General features: G+C 46.6%; 1 protein-coding gene across 6 annotated transcripts in view; it reads left to right on the forward strand.

Annotated features, from left to right (window-relative positions):
• The window catches only part of TTLL5 (tubulin tyrosine ligase like 5), a 178,291-nt gene that overhangs the window by 151,058 nt on the left and 879 nt on the right, over positions 1-26,354 (forward strand). For 2 of the 6 annotated variants that reach the window (XM_019499231.2, XM_014611334.3), the window contains exons 31-32: positions 127-347; positions 8,746-8,831. The exons of 1 other annotated variant lie outside the window; for it this stretch is intronic. In XM_019499231.2, coding sequence (XP_019354776.1) covers positions 127-347; positions 8,746-8,831 — 307 coding nt within the window. Of the gene's footprint in view, positions 1-126; positions 348-8,745; positions 8,832-26,354 lie in introns of those variants that run through there. 3 more of the 6 variants (XM_019499232.2, XM_019499233.2, XM_059723099.1) reach the window with 3 other exon arrangements.

The following is a 26,354-nucleotide window of genomic DNA, read 5'->3' on the forward strand; positions in this document are numbered from 1 at the left end:
GTCCTTTCACCTGGAGAGGTTCTCTGCTTCCAGAAACGGCTCCTATCACCTCATAGGCATTTCCAGCACAGTTGCAAAGAAGAAATAGATCCCAGGGTTTTTTTGTTTTGTTTTCTGTTTCTCCAGGCTCTCTTTGCCAACCATCCACCAGCCAGCTCCAGCCATATATCTGTGCCAGCTAGTTCTGGTGCCCACAAGATGACAAGTGCCAGTTCCAGCATCCAGAAGGCGGTCAGTCTGCACAAAATCATGCCATCCCAGAGTACACCTTCTCACCTGGTTCCCAAGCCCCCAGCCAACCTCAGGCAAGCAGTGATCAGAAAGGTGGCAGCCCAGAGGATTTCCAAGTAAGTTTTTCCTCTCTTCCTTTCCATGTCAAGAAGTAGGGGCAGCTCAGACCAGAGATATCAAGAAAGAAAATTTTGCCTGCAAGTGACTTGAGTATATATATTTCAGGATGTGTCTTCCATTGTTGGGTACCTGGAACAGCCTGGCTTTATTGGATTATTTGTATCTTTACAATAGTCTTTACAACAAAGAGTGTAACTTCATACAAACAGGAAGACATAAGAACTGCAAAATTAATTCAGTTCTCCATCTAGTCTGGTCTCTGCCATTGCTCAGTACCAAAGAGGTCAAAGAAAGACTCAAGAAGTTGGTAATGACTTAATATGAGTAATATTAAAAAACCAAGGGAATTCTTCTTAACCTCTTCCATTAGTGGCAGGCTTATGCAATAAACCAAGAGGGTGTTTATGCTTTATAGCAGTGGGGTCCAGTCTCTTTGGCAAGTGTGCCACAAATTAGCCCCACACCCTCCCTAAGTGCAATTCCAATCCCCTTCCTCTGCTCAATGTGCTTCTGGACTTTCTGCTCCCTACTCTGAGCTCCCTGTCCAATCTCCTGATCTACTGTCTACTTCCTGCCCTGTGCTCCTGTCCTTGATCTGCTGTCTACTTCTGCCCTTGATCTGTTGCATGCCACACAGAGGCTGCCCATGCCACTTGTGGCATGTGTGCTGCAGGTTGTCCAACTCTGCTTTATAGTCTTTAGATCTTATCTAATATCTCTAAGGGAGATTCTTATTAGCTACCTATATGTCCAATTCTTTTCATAGATTTCATAGACATTAGGGCTGGAAGGGACCTCAGAAGATCATCGAGTCCAGCCCCCTGCCCCAGGGGCAGGAAGTCAGCTGAGGCCATAGGATCCCAGCAAGACAAACATCCAAATTTCTCTTGAAGGAGTTCAAAGTAGGTGCTTGAATCGCCTCCAACGGCAGGCTATTCTAGACCTTGGGGACTAGGACAGTACAGAAATTCTTCCTTATGTCCAGCCTGAAACGATCTTGCAGGAGTTTATAACCTGTCGACCTTGTCATCTCTTGGGGCGCTCTGGTGAAAAAACGTTCCCCCAGATCCTGGTGAACACCCCTGATAAACCTATAGGTGGCCATCAGATCGCCCCCTGAGCCTGCGTTTTTCCAGGCTGGAGAGTCCCATAGCTCTCAGCCTGTCGTCGTAAGGTCTGTTTTCCTGACCTCTGATCATGTGTGTGGCTCTTCTCTGGACTCTCTCAAGCTTCTTGACATCCTTTTTAAATTGTGGAGCCCAAAACTGAATGCAGTACTCTAGCTGCGGCCTCACCAAGGCCGAGTACAACGGGAGAATGACGTCCTGGGATTTGCTTGAGAAGCATCTATGGATGCAAGCCAGCATTTTGCTTGCTTTACTAGCGGCAGCATCACATTGAAGACTTATGTTCATCTTGTGTTCAATCATGACCCCCAAGTCTCTTTCATCTGTAGTGCTAGCCAGCATAGCACTGCTGAGCCTATAAGGATGCTGAAGGTGTTTCTTCCTAAGGTGGAGAACTTTGCATCTTTCAGTGTTAACACCATCAGGTTCTTGTCTGCCTATTTCCTGAGCCTATCAAGGTCAGCCTGGATTGCCTTCCTGTCCTCAGGTGTGGATGCTTTACCCCAAAGTTTGGTATCATCGGCAAACTTGGCCAGTCCACTTCTGACTCCAATGTCCACATCGTTAATGAAGATGTTGAACAATATAGGTCTGAGGACAGAGCCTTGAGGGACCCCACTGATCACAGGGCACCACGACGATTGATTTCCATCAACCACCACCCTCTAGGTCCGACCATGGAGCCAATTCCCCAGCCAGCGGATTGTGGTGGACCTAAGGCTGCAGTTGGCCATTTTTGCCAAGAAGTGATCATGGGATACCAGATCGAAGGCTTTTTTGAAGTCAAGATATACGACATCAAACTCCTTTCTCTTGTCCAGGTGATATAGGTCACCTGGTCATAAAAGGAAATAAGATTGGTTAATCAAGACCTACCCGCAACAAACCTGTGCTGGCTATCCCTCAGGGTGTTGCCATTGGCCAGTCCATTAAGAATGGCCTCTTTGATAAACTTTTCTAAGACCTTTCCTGGGATAGAGGTCAGGCTGATGGGCCTGTAGTTTGCTGGATCCACTTTCCTCCCTTCCTCCCTTTCTTGAAGATAGGCACCACATTGGCCTTCTTCCAATCTTCGGGCACTTCACCAGAGCACCAGAAGTTCTCAAAGATCTGTGTCAGGGGCTGAGCTATGATGCTAGCCAGCTCCTTGAGTACACTGGGGTCTGGATTGTCAGGGCTGACTGATTTAGGTGTCCAGCCTCTCACAGTGTTCCTTCACAAGGTCAGCATTGGTGGAGGGCAAGGAATCTCCCTCACCCAGGCCTTCCTGCCCCGTAATGGGCAGGGGCGTCCCATGGGACTGATGAAAGACTGATGCAAAGTACCCATTTAGTAGGTTGCCTTTTTCCTGGGCGGCGGTTGTCAGTTGTCCCATCTGGTTTAGCAGGGGTCCAGTGTTGCCCTTGCTTTTCCTCCACCTCCACACATATCTAAAAAAGAACTTTGTATTATCCTTGATGCTCGAAGCTAGTTGGAGTTCAGTCGCTGTGTTGGCTTTCCTGGTTTGCTCCCTGCAGGTCCGGACCAGTGCGGAATATTCCTCCTTGGAGGTGGATCCCGTCCTCCATCCTTTGTAGGTCTTTCTTTTTAGCCGCTTTCTTTCTTTCTGTTCTGAACCTTTTAACCTTTTTGGCTTTACTGCTGTGTTGTGGGAAGAGAGTTCTACAAGTTAAGTATGTGGTGCGTGGGGGGGAAAAAAAATCCTTTTTATTAGTTTTTAATAGGTTTTCTTTCTTTTTCATTGGAATAGCCCCTTATTAATGTGTTGTGAGAGAATAAACGGGAGGGTTGGATTTATTTCAGGCTGAATTTATTTTATTGCCAGTTGCTATTAGATTTCTCTGCCATGTCCTCTTTTATTTGTCTCCTGAAGATTAGAAAGTGTCATCTTTTAAACCTCTCCTCATCTTTCCCTTAGCCACCTTTGGTCATGCTTACGCTCTGAACGTTGGTGGGAGGAAGCCACATTCATTATTGCCTCCACGAGTTCTGCAGAGTCCTGGAGGTCTCTTAGATCTGATTCTTGCCAGGTTTGCTGACCCTTCACATCCCCTTCCTCATTTAATAACAGGGCTTTAATAAAAAATAACCAATTTACATTCTACTGAAGTGCTTAGGAGTACTGATGATGCAGAGAGCAAGTGCTTGAAGTGCATTGATGATGCAAGGAGCAAGACTAGGACAGCAAAGTATGTTTGAGGTGTGTTGACTAAGCTGTGTTGGAGAAGCTGTACATATCCTGTATGCACTGTGCCTGTCTTTATAAATCGTGTCCTAAATGCATTTCTGAAAACCACTCAAAAGAAAACAAGATGTGAGCAGGGTTAGTCAACTCAACAAGTGCAGATGTTGAGTATCAAGACTGCCAGGTTTGTGCAGGGGATTTTGCCATCTGATTCTGTACCAGGGTGGCTCATGTTAGTACAGGTGACAGGCGGTATCAGTGGGTTCCTTTGCTGGGCAGCAAGGATGTGTATTTGAAGATGCCGGTATGCTGTGCTCACTTGTTGGCAGGGGAAATGTTTATCCTTGGACAGACTTTACTTTGCTGCATTTTTGTGGTTTCTGCTCTGTGACAGGCAGGAGTGTGGGAAAACCGGAAAAAGCTCAGCACCAAAAATGCACAGAAGGGGGAAAAAAAGCAAAAGATTTCTTCAGAATTTCAGAAACCTAATCCAAGTATCGAAGGCTGCAAGGAGCTGCTCCGGAAATATTTTCCAAGTTGCCTTTCAGACTCCAGCACAAGGCTCCGAAACCATTCTTACCATTCATGGGATCCTACAGTAACATTTTTTCACTTACATGGAAAGCACCAGTGCCCAACTATTCTTCCAGCATGTTTGGAGCTGACCATTTTCAAACCACTGTCTTTCTAGCTGCCTAATCAAATCAATGTATCCTTGTCAGGAAAATGACCAGAATGCCATGCACAGGGAAGGGTGAATGGGGAAAACAGCCTGCCACAAAGAAACAGAGATTAGAGATGAAAAAGATGTCTTTCATGTTCCAGCCCATTCTTCCTATTCTCCAGCCATTCTATACAGAGCATTTTCTGATGCTGTGTAAATGATGCCTACTTTTAAATAACTCCAGTGGCAGAATTTTGCCACTTCCCATGGGAGACAATTTAAGGATTTAAATGACCTTATTACTAAGAAATTTCTCCTGTGTAGCCTGAACTCCTCTTTTGCTTTGTTTCATCCTATTACTCCCACTTCCTGAAACATCCAGAACACTTTACTTTCTAAATTGACAGCCTTTGAATATTCTCTTTCCACCTCCCATAGTTACTGAGATTTTGTTAACCTCTCTTTTCCTCATATACCGTACACTCTGGTTAATTTGCCACTCCAAAGGGACTGCATATAACAGCAAATTATCCAGTAGTGACCCAAGATCAGGATGGTAATCACTGAGGGGAAAATGCTAGTGGGAAATTGGAACAAATTATCCTATAGGTAAATTAACTAGTAAATTAACTAGTATCCTATAGGTAAATTAACTAGTAAATTCACTTACCAGGTTCTTAATTATTTCTCTCTCCCTTTTCCCTTATTGGACCTTCTTCAGTTTATTATTGTTTTGCTTATATTGAGGCTCCCAAATTGGTTACATCATAAAGTATGATGCAAAGTATGATGATGAAAGCATGATACTTTACTTCTCTGTAAAAAAAACAAAACAAAACAAAAAAAACCACATTGTAGCTCTGGCTTTTTGGCTGGCACATTACTTTTCCAGTTTACCTTAATTCGCTGTTCACTATCATCCCTAACTCTGACTTGAGCGCTTTCCAGGCCTCCTTCCTCCCAGGAGATCTCATTTTCCTGGAATAAACTGACTAGCATTCACTGAAGTTATGCTTTATTTTCTCCGTTCCAATATTAATGGTTATGTCACTTTTCTTTCTAATTTTTCTAAGTCTCTCTCTCTCTCTCTCTCTCTCTCTGCTTTTTTTTTACACCTTGGAACTTTGTTTAGTATCTTAATAGGATCTTCTCAAAGTTGTTTGTAGCGCTTCTTCCAGAGATGAGACTGCAAATACAAACTGGGATCAATTTTGTCTGTGAATCACCTCTGCCTTGCGAGCACTATCATCTCACTTCTAGCCAGTACACATGGTACACAGAAAATGAGGGGAAGGAGAAAAGTTAGAAACTTCTGCAAAAAAAAAAAAAAAAATATTGAAATTCTGAAGATGAACATTACTGACTAATACAAAAACTATCTAAATTGGGAAGCTGCCCTGCTTAGCACATGAAAGAAAAAAGTAATGGAACAACCAGATAAGTAAGGGATCAGGGAGAAAAACCATCAGTTTGGAGGATGAGTATGTTCTCTTTTTTATTTACTCAGTCTCCCAACTTGTAAAAGGAGAAGGTTATCTTTGTCGTGGACTGTATCCAAAGCAGACTCCTTCCTTATTAAACTAACGAAGTGGATAAGTGGTGACCACATTAAGCTGTGGAAAAAGATATGGGTATTGAAAGGAACTGTTTACGTTTTAACTACTCAGAAATATGACTCCGTGAAAGGGTCTCATGTAGCTCCATATTTTTTTGTCTCAGTAATTCCTAGATGAAATGCTTCAACCACAAAGAGAAAGATAATTCTCCTTCTTGCTAGCACTACAAATTCATAGTGGTCTCCAGGACTCCACACTTGACTCTGGCAGTTAAGGTTGAGAAACAGCCAAGTAGAAGTGTGCCAATTTGTGGTGCCAATGGAGAAAGAACCTGGGTAGAGGCTGAGACAAGTTTTTTGCTAGCTGTAGATCTGCAGCAGTTGATAATGTTAACCATCACGGCATACATAGACCTTCTCTGTTAATGTATTTTCCCAGCATTCCCACTTGGGCACCTGCTGTAAGTGAATGTTTCCCTGTAGCTAATAGTGGTGTGGGCCAGAGGAAAGAAGATAGCCATTATATCATATAGGCATAGGATAAAATAATGGAATCCTCCTGCATTACTTATACTTTTCTGAATTCATTATGTATGGGACCAGCAATATCTGCAGACGGTCCAAAAGTTCTGCACTATCATAATTAACACAAAAACAAGGAAGAGATGATGTCTTTTGTCAGGCCTCAGCAATCTATCCCGGAGCTTGGTGGAGTCCTAACTGCAATCTGATATGGCAGGAGCCAGATGTTTTAGAGTAGGCTGGGCCAACCCTGGCAGATGTGCAAAAAGCAGAGGAAGTGACCACAGGGAGAGTTCTGCAAATGGCTGTGGTTCTGTTTTGAATCCTATACTTCTAGTGTTTGTTTATTCACCGGCAGATGTAAAATGTCTCAAGTGCGCTGGGCGTCTCTCTCACGCAAGCAGAATGCCCACTGTGGAGAAGACAGACAGCAGCAGAGTAAGCGTGTGGCTGTTATTAGGACCCCTTTCACTTCTTGCTACTGAGGCACACACGTTGTTTTAGCTCTTGAGCATCTGGGTTAAACGGGCTGCCTGACCCTTAGACATATTTTGGCAGCTATAGCAGTGCATCTGAGAGAAGTGTCTTGATTTAACACCCTGACACAGCTGGGTTCACTGGGCTTGCATCTCTTAGCCCCTGGCCAGCCTTAGATCATACACACAGATGCATATACAGAGACACCCTGTCCAAGAGCAACAAAGAGGAACAAGCCTCTCTGGCACTGGCTCTTCACATCTGGTACTGTCCTTTTGTCAAACCTCAGCTTGTGTATGATGTGAGTTTGCTGGTGTCAGTCCTATCCCTCCTGACCCATTAGTTTCCATTTATAGCATTTCCGGGAGTAAGTTACAGCAAAGAGGCTCAAAGGTTAACCAGGGAAATTAGTGCATTGTCACCTATAAAATAACAGACAGAAAGAGCTCATCTGGATTCTCTGCTTTTGACTGGACTATGCAGCATGAGCAGTAAGAGAAACTATGAGCATATGAGGTCCAAAGCTGTCCTTAAGAGAAAATATCCATGGGTATTCAGCATTTATTTGACGGTAGCATTTAAAATTGTGACTGCTCTGAGATGGTTATGCCATGCAAATATGATATCAGACCCCCTCTTCTTCCAACCTTCAGTTTCATACAAACCCAACCAAAATAAAATCCAAGTTCTCGCCACCGGCCATGCAGCTGCCAAGAGCACCTGGATTACTGGGAACTTGCTGACTTTGAAATTTAAAGGCAAAAGGGTTTCAGTCAACACTTCAGAAACTTCACGTGTGCCTGCATCTGTTAGTCATCAGGGCATCGTATGGGGATTGGAGGCTACAACGCTTTCATTGGGCAGAGCTGGAAGTAGCTCTCAACCAGTGCGATGGAGCGGGGTGGGTGGAGGGAGAGACAGGATTGCAGCTGAGAGAGTGTGAACGGGGAATTCTGGAGCAATCAGAAGCAGAGGCAGGAAGGCCCAGATGTTGAATCGAGACAGAAGGCCTGAGAGTGAGCAGAGAATAAATTAATAAATCTCAAGGCCAAAATGGATTGTTATGATCATCATCTGATTTGACTCCTCACAGTGAGTTAATCTATTTTCATGAGAGAATGGCAGCTAATTTCTCTCTGGGTGCTCAGACTAGCTCACTTCAGCACATGTAGATTTTTTTTGACTTGGGCAGCTATGTTCTGTTTAAGTCCCATTTAGGTTCCTACTGGACCAATCTGGATCTGACACTTTGTTTCCCAAATCCTTTGCAGCAGGGCCTGCAGAGGAATTTACCTTATGCCTTTCACTGGCCTAGTAGGGACTGGATGCTTTTGCTAGATCTTGGATTCCAAGGCTGAAGTGAACTACCAGCTCATTGCACTTGTGAGCTGCTTCTACTGGGTTTAGGATGTAAGATCCTGAGCTTAGCTCTGAATGTAATGTTCACTGTTGGTCCCCAACCTGCCCCTCCAAAGATGTTCCCTTTTGCTTCTGGTCACTGAATATTAGGAAACCCACAGAACTACTGTGTGTTCTTCAAAGCAGCTTGGCAGCTTAGAACCACATGCTGCTTTTTTAACATCTCAACTCTTTCTTCTGTCAGTCAGCCTTAGGGGACCCAGGATGAGCAGCTGCATGTCACCCATAGTAACCTCTTGCAGGTGCTAGGAGGCTCTGGTCTCTCTGCCTTCTTGGAGCTGTCTGCTAGCATTGCTCAGCTCTTGTCACATTCAGGCATGGTTTTTTGGCTACCATTCCTGAGCACCAATAAGGCTGTACAACCTAGTAGCCCTCCAGGCAGCTTTGCTCTGGCCTGGTAACTTCCATGCTTAGCACGGTCTAATCAACTGCTTTTGCTTGTTAGGGTGACCTCTACAGAAGGTTATCTGAATGGATTCCAGAACAGCCTTAACAGTGCTTCATCCTGTGAGCCCAGCACAAACCCTACAGGTGAGTGCCAGTCCCAAAGACCACAAGAGCTGAGTGGAGAGTTAATGTACTACGTGAACCTTCTCTAAGAATTGTCAGGGAAAAGGCTAACCATCTAGCAAGAAAGAGAACAGCTGCAGCCTGGGGTCAGCTAGGAAGGGAATTAATTTCTCCCAAGATGGTAATAAAAGGCTATGCTGAATGGAGCTGAGTTGAAAATGAAGGTTACCTAGAAACTGGGTTGAGAGGAGACCTCAGAACCCCATTGCTTTGACTCAAGGGAGCGCTGCTATTTTGAGTTTGGCCTTTGAAGGGCTGGAACAGTCTTTTCATTTATGTTTCTATCTTGTACAAAATACCCTTTGTTCAGAGAGGGCAAATTGAGGCCTCAAAATTAGCTGAACAGTAAACTCCATCAACTGATGTGGAATGTCTCAAAGGGAAGACTCCTAGTAAGTCCTATGGACTTGGCTTCTCAAATCTTACTTCCCCAGTCAGTGATTGCTTAATCCAAAAGGGTTTCTCAAGGGGCTAGTATGTCAGGGAATAACCCAAATCTTTTTCCAGTGCTTCAGAAGTCTTTGCAGAGCACATACACTACTAGTTTAGATGAACTAGTACCTTTGCTGTGGCACTCTATTCTGTGGTGCTGCAGCTAAGAAATTTGCAGCTGAATTGCACTCCAACATCTGAGCTTTCATTTTAAAAGAATTATGTTTCTGGCTTTTATGGTTGTTGAGAAAACCTTGAAAATGTGACCCAAGTGTCACTGATGCAGTGATTTCTGCCTGTGCCTGCCTAAAATAATAGAGGAGCAAACTGCCCCATTTGTCTTGTTTGGGTAGTTTGCTTTGTAACTTAGATATAATATTTCCAATATTAATGTCAGCAGATTCACTGGTGATCCTGTAGCCCAAACATCCAGCTAATGCACTTATTGTACAATTCCAAACTGCCTCCCATGCTTTACCACCTGCCAAATCAATTATATTCTAGAAAATATAATGACGTAGGTAGCCATGTCCCTGTCAGGCCAGGCCTCTCTTGGTCTGCTATCTGGTACCATGCAAACCAGTACAGCCTGTTCCACGGTTGGGTTGTCACCAACTACACCAGCACCCCAACCTGGGGCTTGCCTGGGTGAGGAGGGTGTGTGGACACCTAGCAGGACTTAAAAAAAACAAGACCGGTGAGCTCCCTGCAAGCCAACAGTCATCCATACCTGAAGAGGAGATGGGTGCCACCAGGTTACTCTGCCCAAAGAATCAGCAGTGATGCAAAACAACTCAACTAACATCATCAGAGTAGAGGGGGTTGCTACAGCATCTAAGGTGCCGCAACAGTCTCAGCAGCCTCGGGACTGACCTGACCTGACCTGGGTAGCCATGTCTGTAGAAAAAAGTACACTGGAGCCTAAGAGTGTGGGGATAGAGTAAAATGGAATTATCAAAATAAATAACAAAGCCAGCATTTTACTGCTTGTACAGTTAATGCAAAAAATCTGGTTTGCTGCAGAAACAAAGCGCAGTTTTCTGCAGAGTATGTAAGCCTGGATATGAGCTGGGATACAAATAAGTATAAATGCCTAGTTCTCAAGAAACAACATCCTGGCTCATTTTGTGGACCTGGATGAAGATGTCAACAGGCTGGACTCTGTCCTCTTCTTCTCAGTTGCCTCCTTCAGAACTCTCTCCTATGCCATGTAATCTTTAGCCCTAGAGGAAACAAACCCCTCATTGTGAAAGAAGACCCTTCTCTAAACATTGCTCGGTATGGCTATCTCTGCTGATCTGAATGTGTCTGTGATAACTGCAGGCAGCAGCTCCTCTCTGCCCTTCCCTGTTTCTGAAAGCACCTTCCATAAGTTACGGAAAATCCTCAAAAAATTGCAACCTATATTAGAAAGAGACCCTATTCTTAAAAAGATCTTCCCAGAGCCACCCATCCTAGCCTTCAAACAAGCACCCAACCTCACCAACCTCATCACCAGAAGCAAACTTCCTCAAACCCAGAACACACCAAAAGGATCCAGACCATGCCAGGACAAGAAATGCAAAACCTGCCAACACATCACCACCCCCACAATTACTACACCCCACAACAGAGCCATCAGCATCCCAGGATCTTACAGCTGCACCTCCAGAAATGTAATATACCTCATCCAATGCACCAAATGCCCTGATGGAAGATATGTAGGAGAAACCAAACAACAACTGCGCACCAGAATGAATGCATACCGGAAATCCATCAAAGACAGAAATACCCAATTACCGGTGGGGGCACATTTCTCACAGGAGGGCCACTCTCTCTCCAATCTCACAGTCCTGATCCTCAAGGGAAACTTACACAACACTTCCCAGAGACAAGCCTATGAGCTCCATTTCATCAACCTCCTGAATACTAGAGATCATGAACTAAACATAGACATTGGATTTTTGATACATTACAATCTGCCTGGCAACTGACTCCCCAGCCCAGCCCCTGGCTTGTTTACTTTTCATTCCATCCAGGAAGAGCACGCACCAACTGCTGCAGCTTCCTTAGCCTGACGAAGGGTTTTTGAACCCGAAAGCTTGCTTAATAACTATTCTCCAACCATTTGGGTTGGTCTAATAAAAGATATCAAATTCACCCAAGGAACCTTGTCTGCCTTCCATAAATTAATGCAGTGCACATGTGAGTTGTGGGCAATATAGAGACAATCAAACGCAACAGCTACAAATTCAGGACAACATGAGCTGGGATTGAATGGATCCCTTGGTAACCACAGAATCTCCTGTAAGAAGGCATATAACTATCCCTCCCTGGGAGTGTTCAAAATGACATAAGATCATAGGAAAGTAAGGCTGGAAGTGACTTCACAAAGTCATCTAGTCCAGCCCCCTGCTCAAGGCAGGATCATCCCTGACTAAACCATCCCAGCCAAGTATCTGTCTAACCTGCTTTTGAAAGTTTCCAAGGATGGAGATTCCATTACTTCTCTAGATAGCCTGTTCCTATGCTTGACCACCCTCATAGTCAGAAATTTCCTCCTACTCTCCAACTTAAATTTCCCCTGCTGCAGCTTGAGACCATTGCTCCCACTCCTGTCTCCTACAGCCACAGAGCAAAATGTATCTCCACCCTCTCTGTAATTGCCCTTTAGATATTTGAAGACATCAAATCCCCACTCAGTCTTCTCTTCTCCAGACTAAATAACCCTAGTTCTTTCAGCCTTTTCTCATAAGTCCTGTCTCCCAGGTCCTTGATCATTTTTGTTGCTCTGCAGTGGACCCTTTCCGAACTGTCCACATCCACACTTTAAGAAGGGACCCAAAACTGCACAAAGTACTCCAGGTGAGGCCTCATCAGCGCTCAATAGAGAAAGAAGAATCACTTCACTTGATATACAAGAGACCCTCTTGTTAATCCAATCCAGTATGCTATTGCCTTTTTTGCAACAAGAGCATGCTTGACTCCTTTGGTCTACTGGTAAATCCCAGATCCTTCCTTGCCAGTACTGCAGCCTAACTAGTCATTCCCATCTGAATTTGTGTGAATTATTCCATCCCAAGTGCAGGACTTTCCACTTGTCCATGCTGAATCTCATCTGATTGATTCCGGACCATTTTTCTAGTCTGTCAAGGTAGTTCTGCATCATAGCTGTACCCTCCAGAATGCCTGCAATTCTACCCAGTGTGGTATACATACTTGGTGACATAAACACATGGAGCAGAGTTCTGAGTTCTTTCCTGCAGGGTGGGGTATCTGACTCTTTAAGGGTTTAGCTCAGTGTCTGTTGCATAAGCAGAGATCCAAGAACTGAGGGTTGGAATACTAGAAGAATGGGCTGTTGGGTAAGTCACTCAAAGCTGGCTTACCCAAAGAATGGTACAGCAGGTCCAAGAGTGGTGCTGCTGTTTTACTAGAAGCGAGAAGTATAATAAAAGTAGCTTCTGTTTTTGGAAACAAGAGACAGATACTGTCTTCAGGTTGTACCAAGCCACCCTTATCCTGGTGCTTTGAGGACCCCCTATTGTCCTTTCCTTAGGAAAAGTCATTTCTTTTCATCTCTCAGCACCCACAGCTTTATCTCTGTGTTGAAGCCCTTGATTCCCTCCACACCAAGTTATTTGGTTATTATTTCATATGTACATAGTGCTCTAGATGCTCCTGGACCCAACTAGAGATTGGGCACATAGACCCTGCCCCTGTGAGGATGTAGTCTAAGTCTGCTACAGCATGACATGACATTGAGAAAACGAAGATTTTTCTGTGAGAGACCTGTGTACTAGGAGGAGGTTGGATGGTGAGCTGGAAAGTCGAGAGGTAATGGGGCAGCCCCATGAACAGCCCTGGGAAAGCAAGGGGGAAGGTAGAATATCCCCCCTCCCATACCCAGAAGATTCCTCATGCTGAAGTGCCTGAGAGGAAGTATTTGCTTACCAGCTTGATGCATTCAAGCCCAGTTCATGAGGTTGTGACAGTTAAGCCTTCTGGACAGTCAACTGAGAAGCAGGTATGACTATATCTGCTCCATACCACTGGGGCAGGAAACGTTCAGGAAGGAGTCACAGTGGCAGGTCCAGGGAGCAGTTGGCACTACTTTGGCAGGCCTCTGGCTTTTGAATTGATAAAGGTAACAAAGCAGCTAGTAGCCAGTTCCTTCAAAGACTGTCTGAAAGCTGAATCTACACAGGGCTTGAAGTAGCTCCTTCCTCCTTCATTGCTGTCAGCTATTGAAACTGCTCCGGAACGAGCACTGCCCTTTCTAGTATATAACTTGGGGTGGTAAAAGTTCTCCTATCTGAGAAGGCCAGACATCAACATACAGAGCAAACTCCTGTCTAAGATAATGGTAAAACACCCAGTAACATCACTGGGGCCAGGATTTCAACTAGTAGCTCCAAACCCCTTTTGTGTGCATCCTCTGCTAGTGTTTTTCTGTGGGTCTGTTTGTAACCCATTAGTGCTGGGTTGTTCTGGAATGTACAACACTGTACGCAGACACAGAAGTGCTGGCCATGTCCCTCCTGCCCCCCAAATGCCCATTTGGCAGTTGTTGCTATCCTAAGAGTTGTGTTAGTATAATGAATCAGAGTTGCAGAGGTTAGACGGGAGGCTTTCATACAAAAGGAGGGAGGCCCAGCACCAAGCTAAACCATCTTTTCAATTTTCCAGGTCCTTTGGAAGTTGGTTCCCAGATTATATTCGCCAGATCCAAACCTTTGTCCAGCCGTTCCAGATCTGTTGGCACAGTCATAGGGCAGAGAAAGAGAAAGACAGTGCAGGCAGGGCCAGCCTAAGGTAAAAGCAGTGATTTCTGCACTCCCAGTCCATTCTTCTTCCTCTGTTATCAGCAGTAACTGAGCTGACCTTGCTGGGGAATAGTAGATTTTAGGGCTCAGCAAAAAAAAAAGATAAATAAGAGAGAAGCAGATGACCCAAGAGAAGGTGAGACTGAGGTGTCCTGAGGAAGTGAGAAACTCCCCAGCATAGAAGCCTCCAACCAGTCTGCTGAGATAAGAAGCCACTAGCAGGTAATACTACAAGTCTGGAGGAAATGCTAGTTAAGGACACTGAGATGGGCTTAAGCTCTTGAAAACAGATCAAAGCATGAGGTGAAGTGGTTGCAAAGCAAAAGTCAGTAATACTTCAGTGCCAATGCCCAGGGTTCTGAACAGTGCAGCCATTGCAGCCTCTAGTCCCTCTGGCCCCACAAAGAGGGTTCTGATTCCAGGACAGACGGCAGTTCTATATAGGTTATCAAGAACTCAGGGTAATCCCTGGACATGTCTTTTGAGAATGAGCTCAAGACCACTGATTCTGAAGAATATCTATACATATGGGGTTCTAAAGTTCTCAAGCTGCTCCCAACCCGGCAGGCTTGAATTTTAGTCTCTAAACAGACATCTTCCTCTCAAGTTTTCTGGTTACTGTGATTCAGCAGGGATTTCTTATGTAAAGAAGCAATATAATCAAAACCAACTTTGGAGCGCATTCAAAATGCTATTGACCTAACTTGAGGGAACTAGTAGAGGTTATTGCGGGACCTCTGGCACGGCTTTACATGCACTTATGGTGCTCTGGCGATGTGCCGGAGGACTGAAAAGGGGCCAGTGTGGTTCCCATTTTCAGAAAAGGGAAGAAGGAGGACCCAGAAAACTAGGCCCATTAGTCTTACCTCAGCTTTTTGAAAAAAATTATCTTGGTGCATGTCCACAAGGGGCCAGCAGGGGAGACTATGCTTGGGAGCAACCAACATGGGTCATTAGAGGTAGGTCCTGTCAGACCAACCTAGGGGCCTTTTATGACCAGGTCACCAAATCCCTGGATGCAAGTGTCATGGTGGATATAGTCTTTCTGGACTTTAGGAAGGCCTTCGACACAGTCTCTCACCCCATTCTCTTTAAAAAAACTAGGAGACTGTGGTGTCGATGCCTACACAGTCAGATGGGTCACTAACTGGCTGGAAGGCCGCACCCAGAGAGTGGGGATGGACGGGTCTTATTTGATCTGGAGGGATGTGGGCAGTGGGGTTCCCCAGGGCTCGGTCCTTGGGCCTGCACTGTTCAACATCTTCATCAGCGACTTGGACGAGGGGGTAAAATGCACCCTGTTCAAATTTGCAGATGACACTAAGATGTGGGGAGAAGTGGGCACACTAGAAGGAAGAAATAGGCTGCAATCAGATCTGGACAGGCTACAGGGGTGGGCGGATGAGAACAGGATGGGTTTCAACACTGACAAGTGCAAGGTGCTGCACCTGGGGGGAAGAACCAGCAGCATATCTACACGCTGGGGAACTCCCTTCTTGTCATTGCAGAGGCAAAGAAGGATCTTGGAGTCATTATTGAGGCCAAAATGAACATGGGCCAACAGTGCAGGGATGTGGTTAGGAAGGCCAACCATACCTTGTCATGCATCCACAGATGCATCTCGAGCAGGTCCAAGGAGGTGATCTTCCACCTCTGTGACACTGGTTAGGCCACAGTTGGAGTACTGCACCCAGTTCTGGGCACCGCACTTCAGGAGGGATGTGGACAGCATGGAGAGGGTCCAGAGGAGGACCACCCACATGATCAGGGGTCAGCAGGGCAGGCCCTACGAGGGAGGCTAAGGGACCTGAACCTGTTCAGCCTCCACAAGAGAAGGCCGAGGGGTGATCTAGTGGCCATTTACAAACTAGTCAGGGGGGACCAGCAGGCATTGGGAGAGTCCCTGTTCCCCCCAAGCACTACCAGGAGTGACAAGAAATAACAGTCACAAGCTAGCAGAGGGTAGATTCAGGCTAGATATCAGGAGGCGCTACTTCACTGTCAGGGCGGCTAGGATCTGGAGCCAGCTTCCAAGAGAAGTGGTGCTGGCTCCTACCCTGGGGGTCTTTAAAAGGAGGCTGGATGAACACCTGGCTGGGGTCATTTGACCCCAGTACTCTTTCCTGCCACAGCAGGGGGTTGGACTTGATGATCTGCTCAGGTGCCTTCCAACCCTACCAACTGTGAAACTATGAAACTTTTACAGTTGTTGAGAACCTGCAGTCCCGGTGACTTTATTGGGAGTAGGACATGCCCTGCACCTCTGAAAAACAAACTGTGGGCATCTATTATATTATCAGTTTGGATAGAGAAAGCTCTAGTTCTATATGAACCTAGGCTAAATTCACTTTGCCTTAGATGGGGCCCCTAGAAGGAACCATTCCTCTGATATGTTTTGCCTAAGGGAATATCTAGTTTCTTTTTATGACCAGGTTACGAAATGCCTGGACACAGGAGGAGGGGTGGATGTCGTATACTTAGACTTCAGGAAGGCCTTCGATACGGTATCCCACCCCATACTGGTGAACAAGTTAAGAGGCTGTGACTTGGATGACTACACAGTCCGGTGGGTGGCGAATTGGCTGGAGGGTCGCACCCAGAGAGTCGTGGTAGATGGGTCGGTTTTGACCTGGAAGGGTGTGGGCAGTGGGATCCCGCAGGGCTCGGTCCTTGGACTGATACTCTTTAATGTCTTCATCAGTGACTTGGACGAGGGAGCGAAATGTACTCTGTCCAAGTTTGCAGATGACACAAAGCTATGGGGAGATGTGGACACGCCGGAGGGCAGGGAACAGCTGCAAGCAGACCTGGACAAGTTGGACAAGTGGGCAGAAAACAACAGAATGCAGTTCAACAAGGAGAAATGCAAAGTGCTGCACCTAGGGAGGAAGAATGTCCAGCACACCTACAGCCTAGGGAATGACCTGCTGGGTAGCACGGAAGTGGAAAGGGATCTTGGAGTCCTAGTGGACTCCAAGATGAACATGAGTCGGCAGTGTGACGAAGCCATCAAAAAAGCCAATGGCACTTTATCGTGCATCAGCAGATGCATGACGAATAGGTCCAAGGAGGTGATACTTCCCCTCTATCGGGCGCTGGTCAGACCGCAGTTGGAGTACTGCATGCAATTCTGGGCGCCGCAATTCAAGAGGGATGCGGATAACCTGGAGAGAGTCCAGAGAAGGGACACTCGTATGGTTAAGGGCCTGCAGACCAACCCCTACGAGGAGAGACTAGAGAAACTGGATCTTTTCAGCCTTCGCAAGAGAAGGTTGAGAGGCGACCTTGTGGCTGCCTCTAAGTTCATCACGGGGGCACAGAAGGGAATTGGTGAGTATTTATTCACCAAGGCGCCCCCGGGGGTTACAAGAAACAATGGCCACAAGCTAGCAGAGAGCAGATTTAGATTGGACATTAGGAAGAACTTCTTCACAGTTCGAGTGGCCAAGGTCTGGAACGGGCTCCCAAGGGAGGTGGTGCTCTCCTCTACCCTGGGGGTCTTCAAGAGGAGGTTAGATGAGTATCTAGCTGGGGCCATCTAGACCCAGCACTCTTTCCTGCTTATGCAGGGGGTCGTACTCGATGATCTATTGAGGTCCCTTCCGACCCTAACATCTATGAATCTATGAATAACAACTCACTGGATCTTAGCAAAGTAAGCATACAGGGAGTTGAGAAGAGCAATCCCACACTTTCGATGCTGCTTGGCTATTGCTTACAAAGTGACTGGCCTGTGCTAAGATGGAGCAATGCTTAGTTCTAGTAGCAGTCATTCATGGCACAGTGGTTGAAGCTGGCTGAGTCCAGATGATAAAGGAATAAAGCCATGGAACAGTTTTAAGCATGCATCTGTGAAGGCCAGTTCATTTAATAATAGTTTATTTTGTGGAAACAATCAGTAGCAGACATATGGAACACTGCCTTAGCAGTATCTTATTGTTTTTCTTTTCCACCCCTTTGCAGTAACTGAAAATATAAATCACTCAGAAAACTGAAAGTGTTCCAGGTGAAAAAGGGGTTTCTCTTCCCTTGGAACTTAGCTTTTGAACACGGGCAAAGAGGCAAGTAGCACTGCATGTGGCTATGAGAAGGTCTGCAGCTGGCTACAAGACCACACACATCTTTATTCAGGATTCATTCTTTTGTACAGTGGCAGCACAGGGAAGAAGAACAATGCAACCTCTAGGGAAAGAAGCAGAAAGGATGAAGGGCATTGTTACGAGTATATAACAACAGTTCCTGGACATATTTTCTGTTACTGAGTCTCTGTGCATGAGATCTGAAAGTACATTTAACGTGCCATTTCAGCATGATACTCAGTGCATGTGTGACAGAGGGAATGGTTCAAGGACAGCTACTAGGCTGATATGTTTTGGAAGGATAACAACAATGAGTGAAATGAGACCCCTTTTTGTCTTTTCTCTTTATGCTTTTGTCCTCCTGCCCCAGCCTGTCAGCTTTTGAGAGATTTTTATATGCATTTTTAAAGTTCCAAAAACAAAGATGACCCATTTAGTGCTCTGACACAAATATAAAGAGTACCTTAACAGTTCAAGGAGTTGCAAATCAAAAGTAGATCTAAAACCAGGGCAGAGAAGAGCCTGGATCTAGTTCTGGCAGCACTCTCCTGTTTATCAGCTAGGTTAATTAATAACCACCACATAGTATTACTATGCTAACTCTTACATTGCTGATGTAAGCACAAAGCATCTTCTGAAACTGAATTAAAACATACAAGGTGTCCCAGATTTTTGGGCAAGCTGTGCCTCCTGTGACCTTCAGGTCTTTACCTGAGCTCAGATAAATTCACCAGAGGTTTCCTAATTATATTAATTCTCTCTCAGGTGTTAAGCATTCATCTGGTCATCACATCTAAGTATCTGGGTGTCAGAGGTATCAGCTATGCAGGAGTGGCAGGGGTTTCTGAATGTGAAATTAGTCTTTGAGGTAAACTGCACCATCTCAGGAAATTGAATTAGATCCAGAAGCTCATGGGGAGCTAGTGCTAGTTGAGGAGTGTCAGGGTCAATATGCTGTTCTGGACCAGACCCGTTTAGGAGACAGGCTGCTATTCTCTGCTTCATCAGGAGCTTCTTCATTAATTCATTCTTTAGGCTGAGGTAGAGAGAAGCTTTAGGCAGCTTTGTAGTCTGGAGATGACAGTTGTGGAAACCACTATGGTCAAATGTTTGAGAGAATCAGGGTTCATCTACAGAAGACATTTACTGCAGAGTTGCCTAATTAGTTCCATAGTAAACACCTCAACATCTACACATGGTGGGCCACGGTAAACTAATAAACTCTGCAGTGGGGTAGCACAAGTACGACCCTGCTGTGTAGTTTTTTAGTGTGCAGCAATGCACGTGTAGATGCTGACCTGACTGGCTGGAGCACAAGGGTGCTTCAGTGTGGGGGCTCGTAATGATGGGAGAAAGTGCTTTAATGACTGTTGCTATTTGATTCTTCAGAGTCAGTGCTGACTGTAACATAGACCCTAAATTTTTATGCTTGCACAGTCAGGTGGTGACTTTGAGGAGTTTTTTTCTCTCCATTATTCAGGCTTATTTTATGACAAACCCATGAGTTCTACTTATGGCTTGCTAGTCAAAATCTCAAACTGGGGTTTTGTTGCTAAGTTGTGATTGGCCATAGAAGTTGCCCAGTGTTTTGTCTGCTGTCTGATTGGATGATTTGTTGTTTTTATAACCCAGTTGCTGATTTATTAGCTCAAGGAAAATGAGTTTCACAATTGCTTTCAAGGGTACAAGTTTGCAAGCTTAAAGCTCACAATATACCAGTGCCACACATTTCCAAACAAATACAACAGATCTAGATTAGCTGAAGAATTCTTTTCACATTTTGCCTGGGTCTAAACACAGAAACTGCAGTAAAACTGGAATATTCTTGTATCACCAGGCAGTGGGACCTAGGTCCACTTGAATGGATTCTGAGCATGTAGGGAGGCTCAGGCCATATCTGTCATCCGGCATTTGCTGCAGTAAGGTGGAATTCCCAGCTGCTGAACCTTGTCTAGCCTCCCTCGGCTTCTGATCAGCTCGCCTGCAGCCCCAGGCAGCACTGATTTGTTGAACACCAATGTTGTATTTTTATGTTGGTAACATACTCCCCTCAGGGGAACCTGGGCTACAGTTTCAGCTGGTCTCACCACGTTGTCTGTATCAGTCCAATCCTTCGGCAGGAGCAGCTGGGAACAGGAGTCACTCAGGTTTCCACACCCTGTGCTGCTGATTCCCTTCCTCCCTTCTACTAATCCTGTTAATTCCAGTCTTTGCTGCCACCCTCCTGGTACGCTGTCATTGCTGTGAATGACTGCACAAGTGGTCTTGACTTTAAAAAGTGACTCAGATGGGCACCTTGAGTGACCTCCATCTCAGACTGGCCTGGCTGCTCAGGGTGCAAAATACCTTTTGGCACCGGAGAAGTGTTTTTGATGGTACCTCATCACTTACAATAGCACAGGAATAGAGCAATGCAAGCCAATCCCTATAAATCCTCACAGGAAAGCCTGGCTGTCTGAGAAACTCTCACCGGGCTGCTTAAAAGGTGGCACTGGTCAGAGCCCAAGCATCTCGTGCATGGACTCAACTTATCCAACAGGACTCACTCTTTGCAACCAATGGTAGTGACATTAGCACCTCTTTCTGCCTTCTCTCTGCAGTGCCCCTCCCTGGTCTTCTGCAGGGAAAGGATTAGCAGGAAACATGATCTTCCTGTGTCAGGGGTTTGGAAAGGAGAAGGGCTGGATGTGATGAAGAGCTGAGTCTTTCTAGTTCATTTCCCTTTGTAAGAGACCAGAGCTGATGCGGGGGGATTTGGTTTAACATCTGTTCCAAGAGTTATCTTCCTAAAACCATTGTCCTTTGAAGCACTGCAAAGTCATTCATGAGCCTCCCACTCGCTTCCAGTCCCCTTGCAATGATCTCAGGACCACATAACAGCTGACGCCCACAGGCACGGAAGGATGACAGGGAGAGCCGGAGTCAGCATTACCCTTGGTACAGTTGTTGGATTTTTGGCATAGGGCATTTCAGTGACTAAGCTTCTAGCACCAGTGCAGAAGGACCAGAAGGGGAAGAAGAGATAGTTATATACCTTCTCCCTTAACCTGTTTCAGTCTGAAGGAGGGAGGGCAGTGTCTGTTGTGAGCAGGCTTCAGCATCCCTTGCAAGCACATTTGCAGTAACTTGAAAACCAATGTGGAACACTTAAATGGAGCATTCCTATAATTTAGTTAACTCTCAGAGCCATGTGGAGGAAACTCAAACTCAAGCGTGTCTAAAGCTCATTTTAAAGACGGTGTTCTTTCCAAGCTCTCCTCAGATATGGTAACAGGATAATGGAAACTCAGCCATCACCTCTTTGCTAGATCTGAGGAACTGGCCTCGTGTCTTGCGACCAAAAAGTGTATGCATTTCCAGGTTCATGAAAATGGCTAACCTCTTCCACCTTGGGTTATCCCTTTGTCTTTCTTTTATAAGAGGAAAAAGTTGTTTTCTGTTACCTTTTAGTTGCCTGCTAATTAAATGAAAATCCAAGACAGGATTATGCAATGTCTGTTCAAAAGCTGGGGAAACAGGAAAGGGCAGAAGAGATTAGTCTCTCAAACCAGCTGCCCTATCAGAGGTTGAACTGGAACCTAACTTGAAATGTTGCAGCCTATCTTCTGAAAGCCTTGAAGAAAACTCCCATGCAGGAAAAGTGCTTTCTTGTTTGATCCTGTAGGCAAATAGTATTCTTACCTGGGAGTAGGTTGAGGTTTGCCATTTCCCAGTGTTGAGGTAGTTTGCTGTGAGGCTTCTCCACTTTCTGGAAATGTAATTCAAGATTATCCATAGAAAGATCTGGAGAGTGTGAATGGTTCCTTAGTTACTGTCTCCATCTTGCACATGGCCTTTGGCATAGCGCTTCCAATAGAGGGGCTGACTTTGCTGCTCCCTAAGCTAGATGTCTTTATGTGGCATTGTTTTACTGGAACCAAACCTGAGTGTAAATAGTGTGGAGCTTGGAGAAGAATCTTTAGCAAACAGTCTGGGGTTGAGGTGAACATAATGGGGCTATCCAAAGCACAGGGCCTTTTAGTAGTCTTGGGAGGGAGGGAAAATGCTACAGCAGGAGGAAGCAGCAAGGTTTACATTGGCATCCCCAGGCCTGTCTCAGCTTCCTAATGAGGCTGCTCACCATCTCTTTCATGTAGGGAGAATTTACTCAAATGATAGCAACTGTGTGTAGCCCCTTTGCGTCTTCCATGCAGGCAGGGTTTCATGACTTGAAGCCATTGCTTTCTCAGCCTGCATAATTCAGCAGAGCAAATTGGACATAGTCACACATGAGATGGAGGAGAAGCAGACTGGCCTTCACTTGTCAGCTGTCTCTGTTTGTCACTGTCACTCGAGGATATAAATACCATCTATCCATTCATAACCTTTCTTATACAAGCTGCATATTAAGAAACCTGGGCAGCACTGTGGGCTTGGATATTCCCTTAGCATGGAGATAAGTGATCTGGGTTTGTAAGATTATCAAGAGAGGAAGGTTTTGTGCTTAATACTAGAATTCATCAGGTTTGTATTAATTCCAAGTTCTGCCAGACTCGCTGTGTGACTTTGGGCAAGTCGCATGGTATTTCAGTGCCGTATCTGAAATGGATGAAGTACTTTCTCTTGCTGTAAAGGCTTGCTCTGAGGATGAGCAGTTATGAGGAGCTTAAATATTACGGTTTTGGAGGACAAAACAATAGCTAGACTGATAGACTGGCAGAGTTGTGTTCTAACACAGCTTGACAGATGGAGTACAAGAAAAAATGAGTTCCCTGTACATGGAGACTACGTTAAGTGACTCTTTTAAGAAGAGAATTGGGTATTTTCATGGGATGCTGATTGGCATAACCTAATTTTAAGCCATTTCTAAGGTTAATTTTCCCAACAGCTAATCTATCCCCTCATAGGCACCCAGCACTTGGTAGAGAATGCTGAACAGACCACTGACAGCCTAAAAAGGATAAATGTACATCAAATTACATAGTTGATTATTTCATATTTGCATTGCAATTCCCAGAAGTCATACTCACTATGGGGATCCAGATTTGCATGTAAAGCTAGCCATGTCACTCCCTGTCTAAGCTGCCAAAACATTCAGGGGAGAAGAGCTTGTGTAAAATGAGTTCCTGTTAGTGGATGTGAAAAGGCTATCCATTCTATGGGGGTACAGAGAAGAACAGAGGTAGGGGAATTTGGGGAGCCAGGAGAGTGAGGGGTGAGTTTGGCTAGCTCTCTTCATATCCCTTCCATTGCACTAATACTAATGTCAGGTGAGTGGGAGGGACACATTTCTGAGCCAGTATCTCATCCTAGCATGCATGGAGGTCAGTCTGGTTCTGAGTACATTTTTTAAGCTTTCTGCCCAGCTGCTTAGCTGGCAGTCTAACTTTTCTAAACTTCATTCCAGATCTTATGTGCTGCTGTGATGTTTGGCTTGATGTTGAGCTCTCAGGGAGAGCAGATATATATTTTTATAAAATATCACTAATATTTTTAATGCACACAACTCTCAACAAGCCTAGTACAGGCCTAGGAGCAAACTGTTTTGCTAAATATACAGGACAGGCTTCATTTCTAGGCATTTGGACTTTTGGAGAAAGGAATGTCAAATATTTTTACATTAAAAGAAGTGAAGATAATATGGGGTTTTTGCCCCAGATGTACCAAAGTGGGGAAAATACAGCATTCTGAGCTTAAGCTCCATCCTTCATGTGGGGAAGAAATAAACCTTTCCAGTCCACCAAGTCACTCATTCAAAGAGATCACCCCCTGTGGCAATCAGGCTCTGGTCTGCTTTTTTTGGATGTGAGGGGGTCTTGAACAGCAAGCAAAGTAGGAAGAGACACAGAAAGCAAGAGCCAAATATACCAAAGGGAAAAGAGAGTGTTTAAAACAACATGGCAGTGGGAGGATTTTGTGAAAGAACTGGCCAGGCTAAAGGGTTAGTCACAGGCAGTTGCATGAGCAGATCCAAGATTTTCTGAAGGGAGGTATGGGGACAGCAACCAGGGCTACAGGGGTGGCTGCACCCCCACTCCCAACTCTCGTCCCCCCACCCTCTGAAGCAGGCAGAGTAGGCACTTTTTTTTGTAAGTCCCCAAATCAGATAACAGTCCTGTTCCCCTCCATTTCACCCCCTCAGTACCTCTTTTCTCTCCTCCCCTCTCCTCTGTCCTTCTCCCCCCACCCACTGCTGCTGTTGTCCTTAGCTCAGGCTTGTCCAACATGCAGCCCGCCAAGGCATTTTCTGAGGCCCACAGTGCTGCAATGGGAAACGAAAGTAAACACTTTACTTTCGTTCCCACTCCTTGTCCCTCCCCCAGCCCCTCATTGCCGACACGGTGCGTGTGGGAAGAGGAGTAGCCGTGTGCCTCTCGGGACCGGATGAGCCCAGCCGGAGCAGCAGGGGCTCAGCTGCACTTTCCCCCTACCTGTGCCAGTCGGTCCCGAGCAGCACATGGCTCTGCCACTGCCTCTGCTGGCTGGTGCCAACCCGGGTGGGTCTGTCCCATCTGGAGCAGCATGCAGCTGAAGCCAGATTCCCACGTGCTGCTGGGGATGGGAGGAGGCTGGCCAGGTCGACACCAGCCAGCAGAAGCAGCGGCAGAGCCATGTGCTGCTTGGGACTGACCGGTGCAAGCAGGGGGGAAATACAGCTGAACCCCTGCTGCTCCAGCAGAGCTCGTCCTGTCCCAAGCAGCACACGGCTCCACCGCCACTTCTGCTGGCCGGTGCAGACCCGGCCGGGCTCCTCCCATCCCCAGCAGCTTGTGGGAAGCCGGCTTCAGCCGCATGCTGCTCCGGATGGGACGGACCCAGCCGGGTCAGCACCGGCCAGGAAAAGCAGCATGCAGCTGAAGCTGGCTTCTCATGTGCTGCTGGGGATGGGAGGAGCCGGGCTGGGTCTGCACCAGCCAGCAGAAGCAGCAGTGGAGCCATGTGCTGCTCAGGATGGGATGAGCCCAGCCGGAGTGGCAGGGGCTCAGCTGCGTTTTCCCCTGCCTGCACCAGTCAGTCCTGAGCAGCACACGGCTCCACTGCCGCTTCTGCTGGCTGGTGCTGACCTGGTCAGCGTCCTCCCGTCCCCAGCAGCACATGGGAAGCCAGCACGGGGCCGTGGCAGGCGGGGTCCTGGCATGACCTCTGTGGGGCGAGGTGGTGGGATCTAGGGTCTGCTGGACCCTGTGCTCCGGGCTTGCAGCGCTGAGGCCACTGGGGCTGCGTGCGCAGGTGGCCGGGCACCACAGTGAGTGGGGCCGGGCAGGCGGGCGGGTAAGAGGCTGCGGTGCAGCAGCCACCTTGTTCCAGCTGCCCTCAGGCAGCACCAGCTTGTGGGGCTGCGCTGCTTGGGGGATGGAGATGTGGAGCTATTTATTTCTCCCCTTCAGTCTCTGGGGCAGCAGATGGTTGGATGCAGAATGGGTCCCTCCTGCCCCTGCCCACCAGCAGCTACCATGAACCTTGCAGTAACAGGCAGGTGCAGTAGGGCTACACAGGCAGGGTCTCTTTGGTCCAGGACAGAGGGTGTTTGAATATGGCTCACTGGCCCACTGGGTGATAAAAAGTTCATGATCCGGCCCCACATTCAAAAAGGTTGGACACCTCTACCTTAGCTGATCTGGGCCAAGGTGGGAGGATGGTTCCAGAGCCACTCCTGCCCCACTCCAGCAGGGAACAACAGCAGGTGGTTTCCTCCTCTCTGCCCATTCCCTTTGGGTGTTCCCAGCCAGCCTGGGAGCAATCGAGGCAGGGGAACCCATTTGCCACCACTGCTGCTGTCCCCTACTGAGCCCAGCTGCAGTGACTCTGGACAGAGTATGAATGGCTCTGGAGCCCCCTTCCTACCATGAAATTAATTGGGAGGATTGTGGTTTGGGGGGGTTGTAGAGGGAGGGATTCCAGAGATGATGCAGCTGGGCTGAACAGGGGATGGCAGTGGTGGGTGGGTTCCCCCACCTTCCCTTTGCTCCCAGGCTGGCAGGGAACACTTAAGGGTACCAGGTTGGGAGGAGGAACCCACCCACTGCTGCTGCTGTTCTTGGCTGGAGCAGGGCAGGAGCAGCTCTGGAACACTTCTCCCCTGGGAAAGTAGGAAAGAAAGAGGGTGCCAAGAACAGGGTGGAGGGGACAGGATTCATATTTGCATTGCAAACCACCTGCTGCTGCTCCCACAGCATGGTCTGTAGGCG

Source organism: Alligator mississippiensis, chromosome 2 (assembly GCF_030867095.1).
Source record: "Alligator mississippiensis isolate rAllMis1 chromosome 2, rAllMis1, whole genome shotgun sequence".
NCBI lineage: Eukaryota > Metazoa > Chordata > Crocodylia > Alligatoridae > Alligator > Alligator mississippiensis.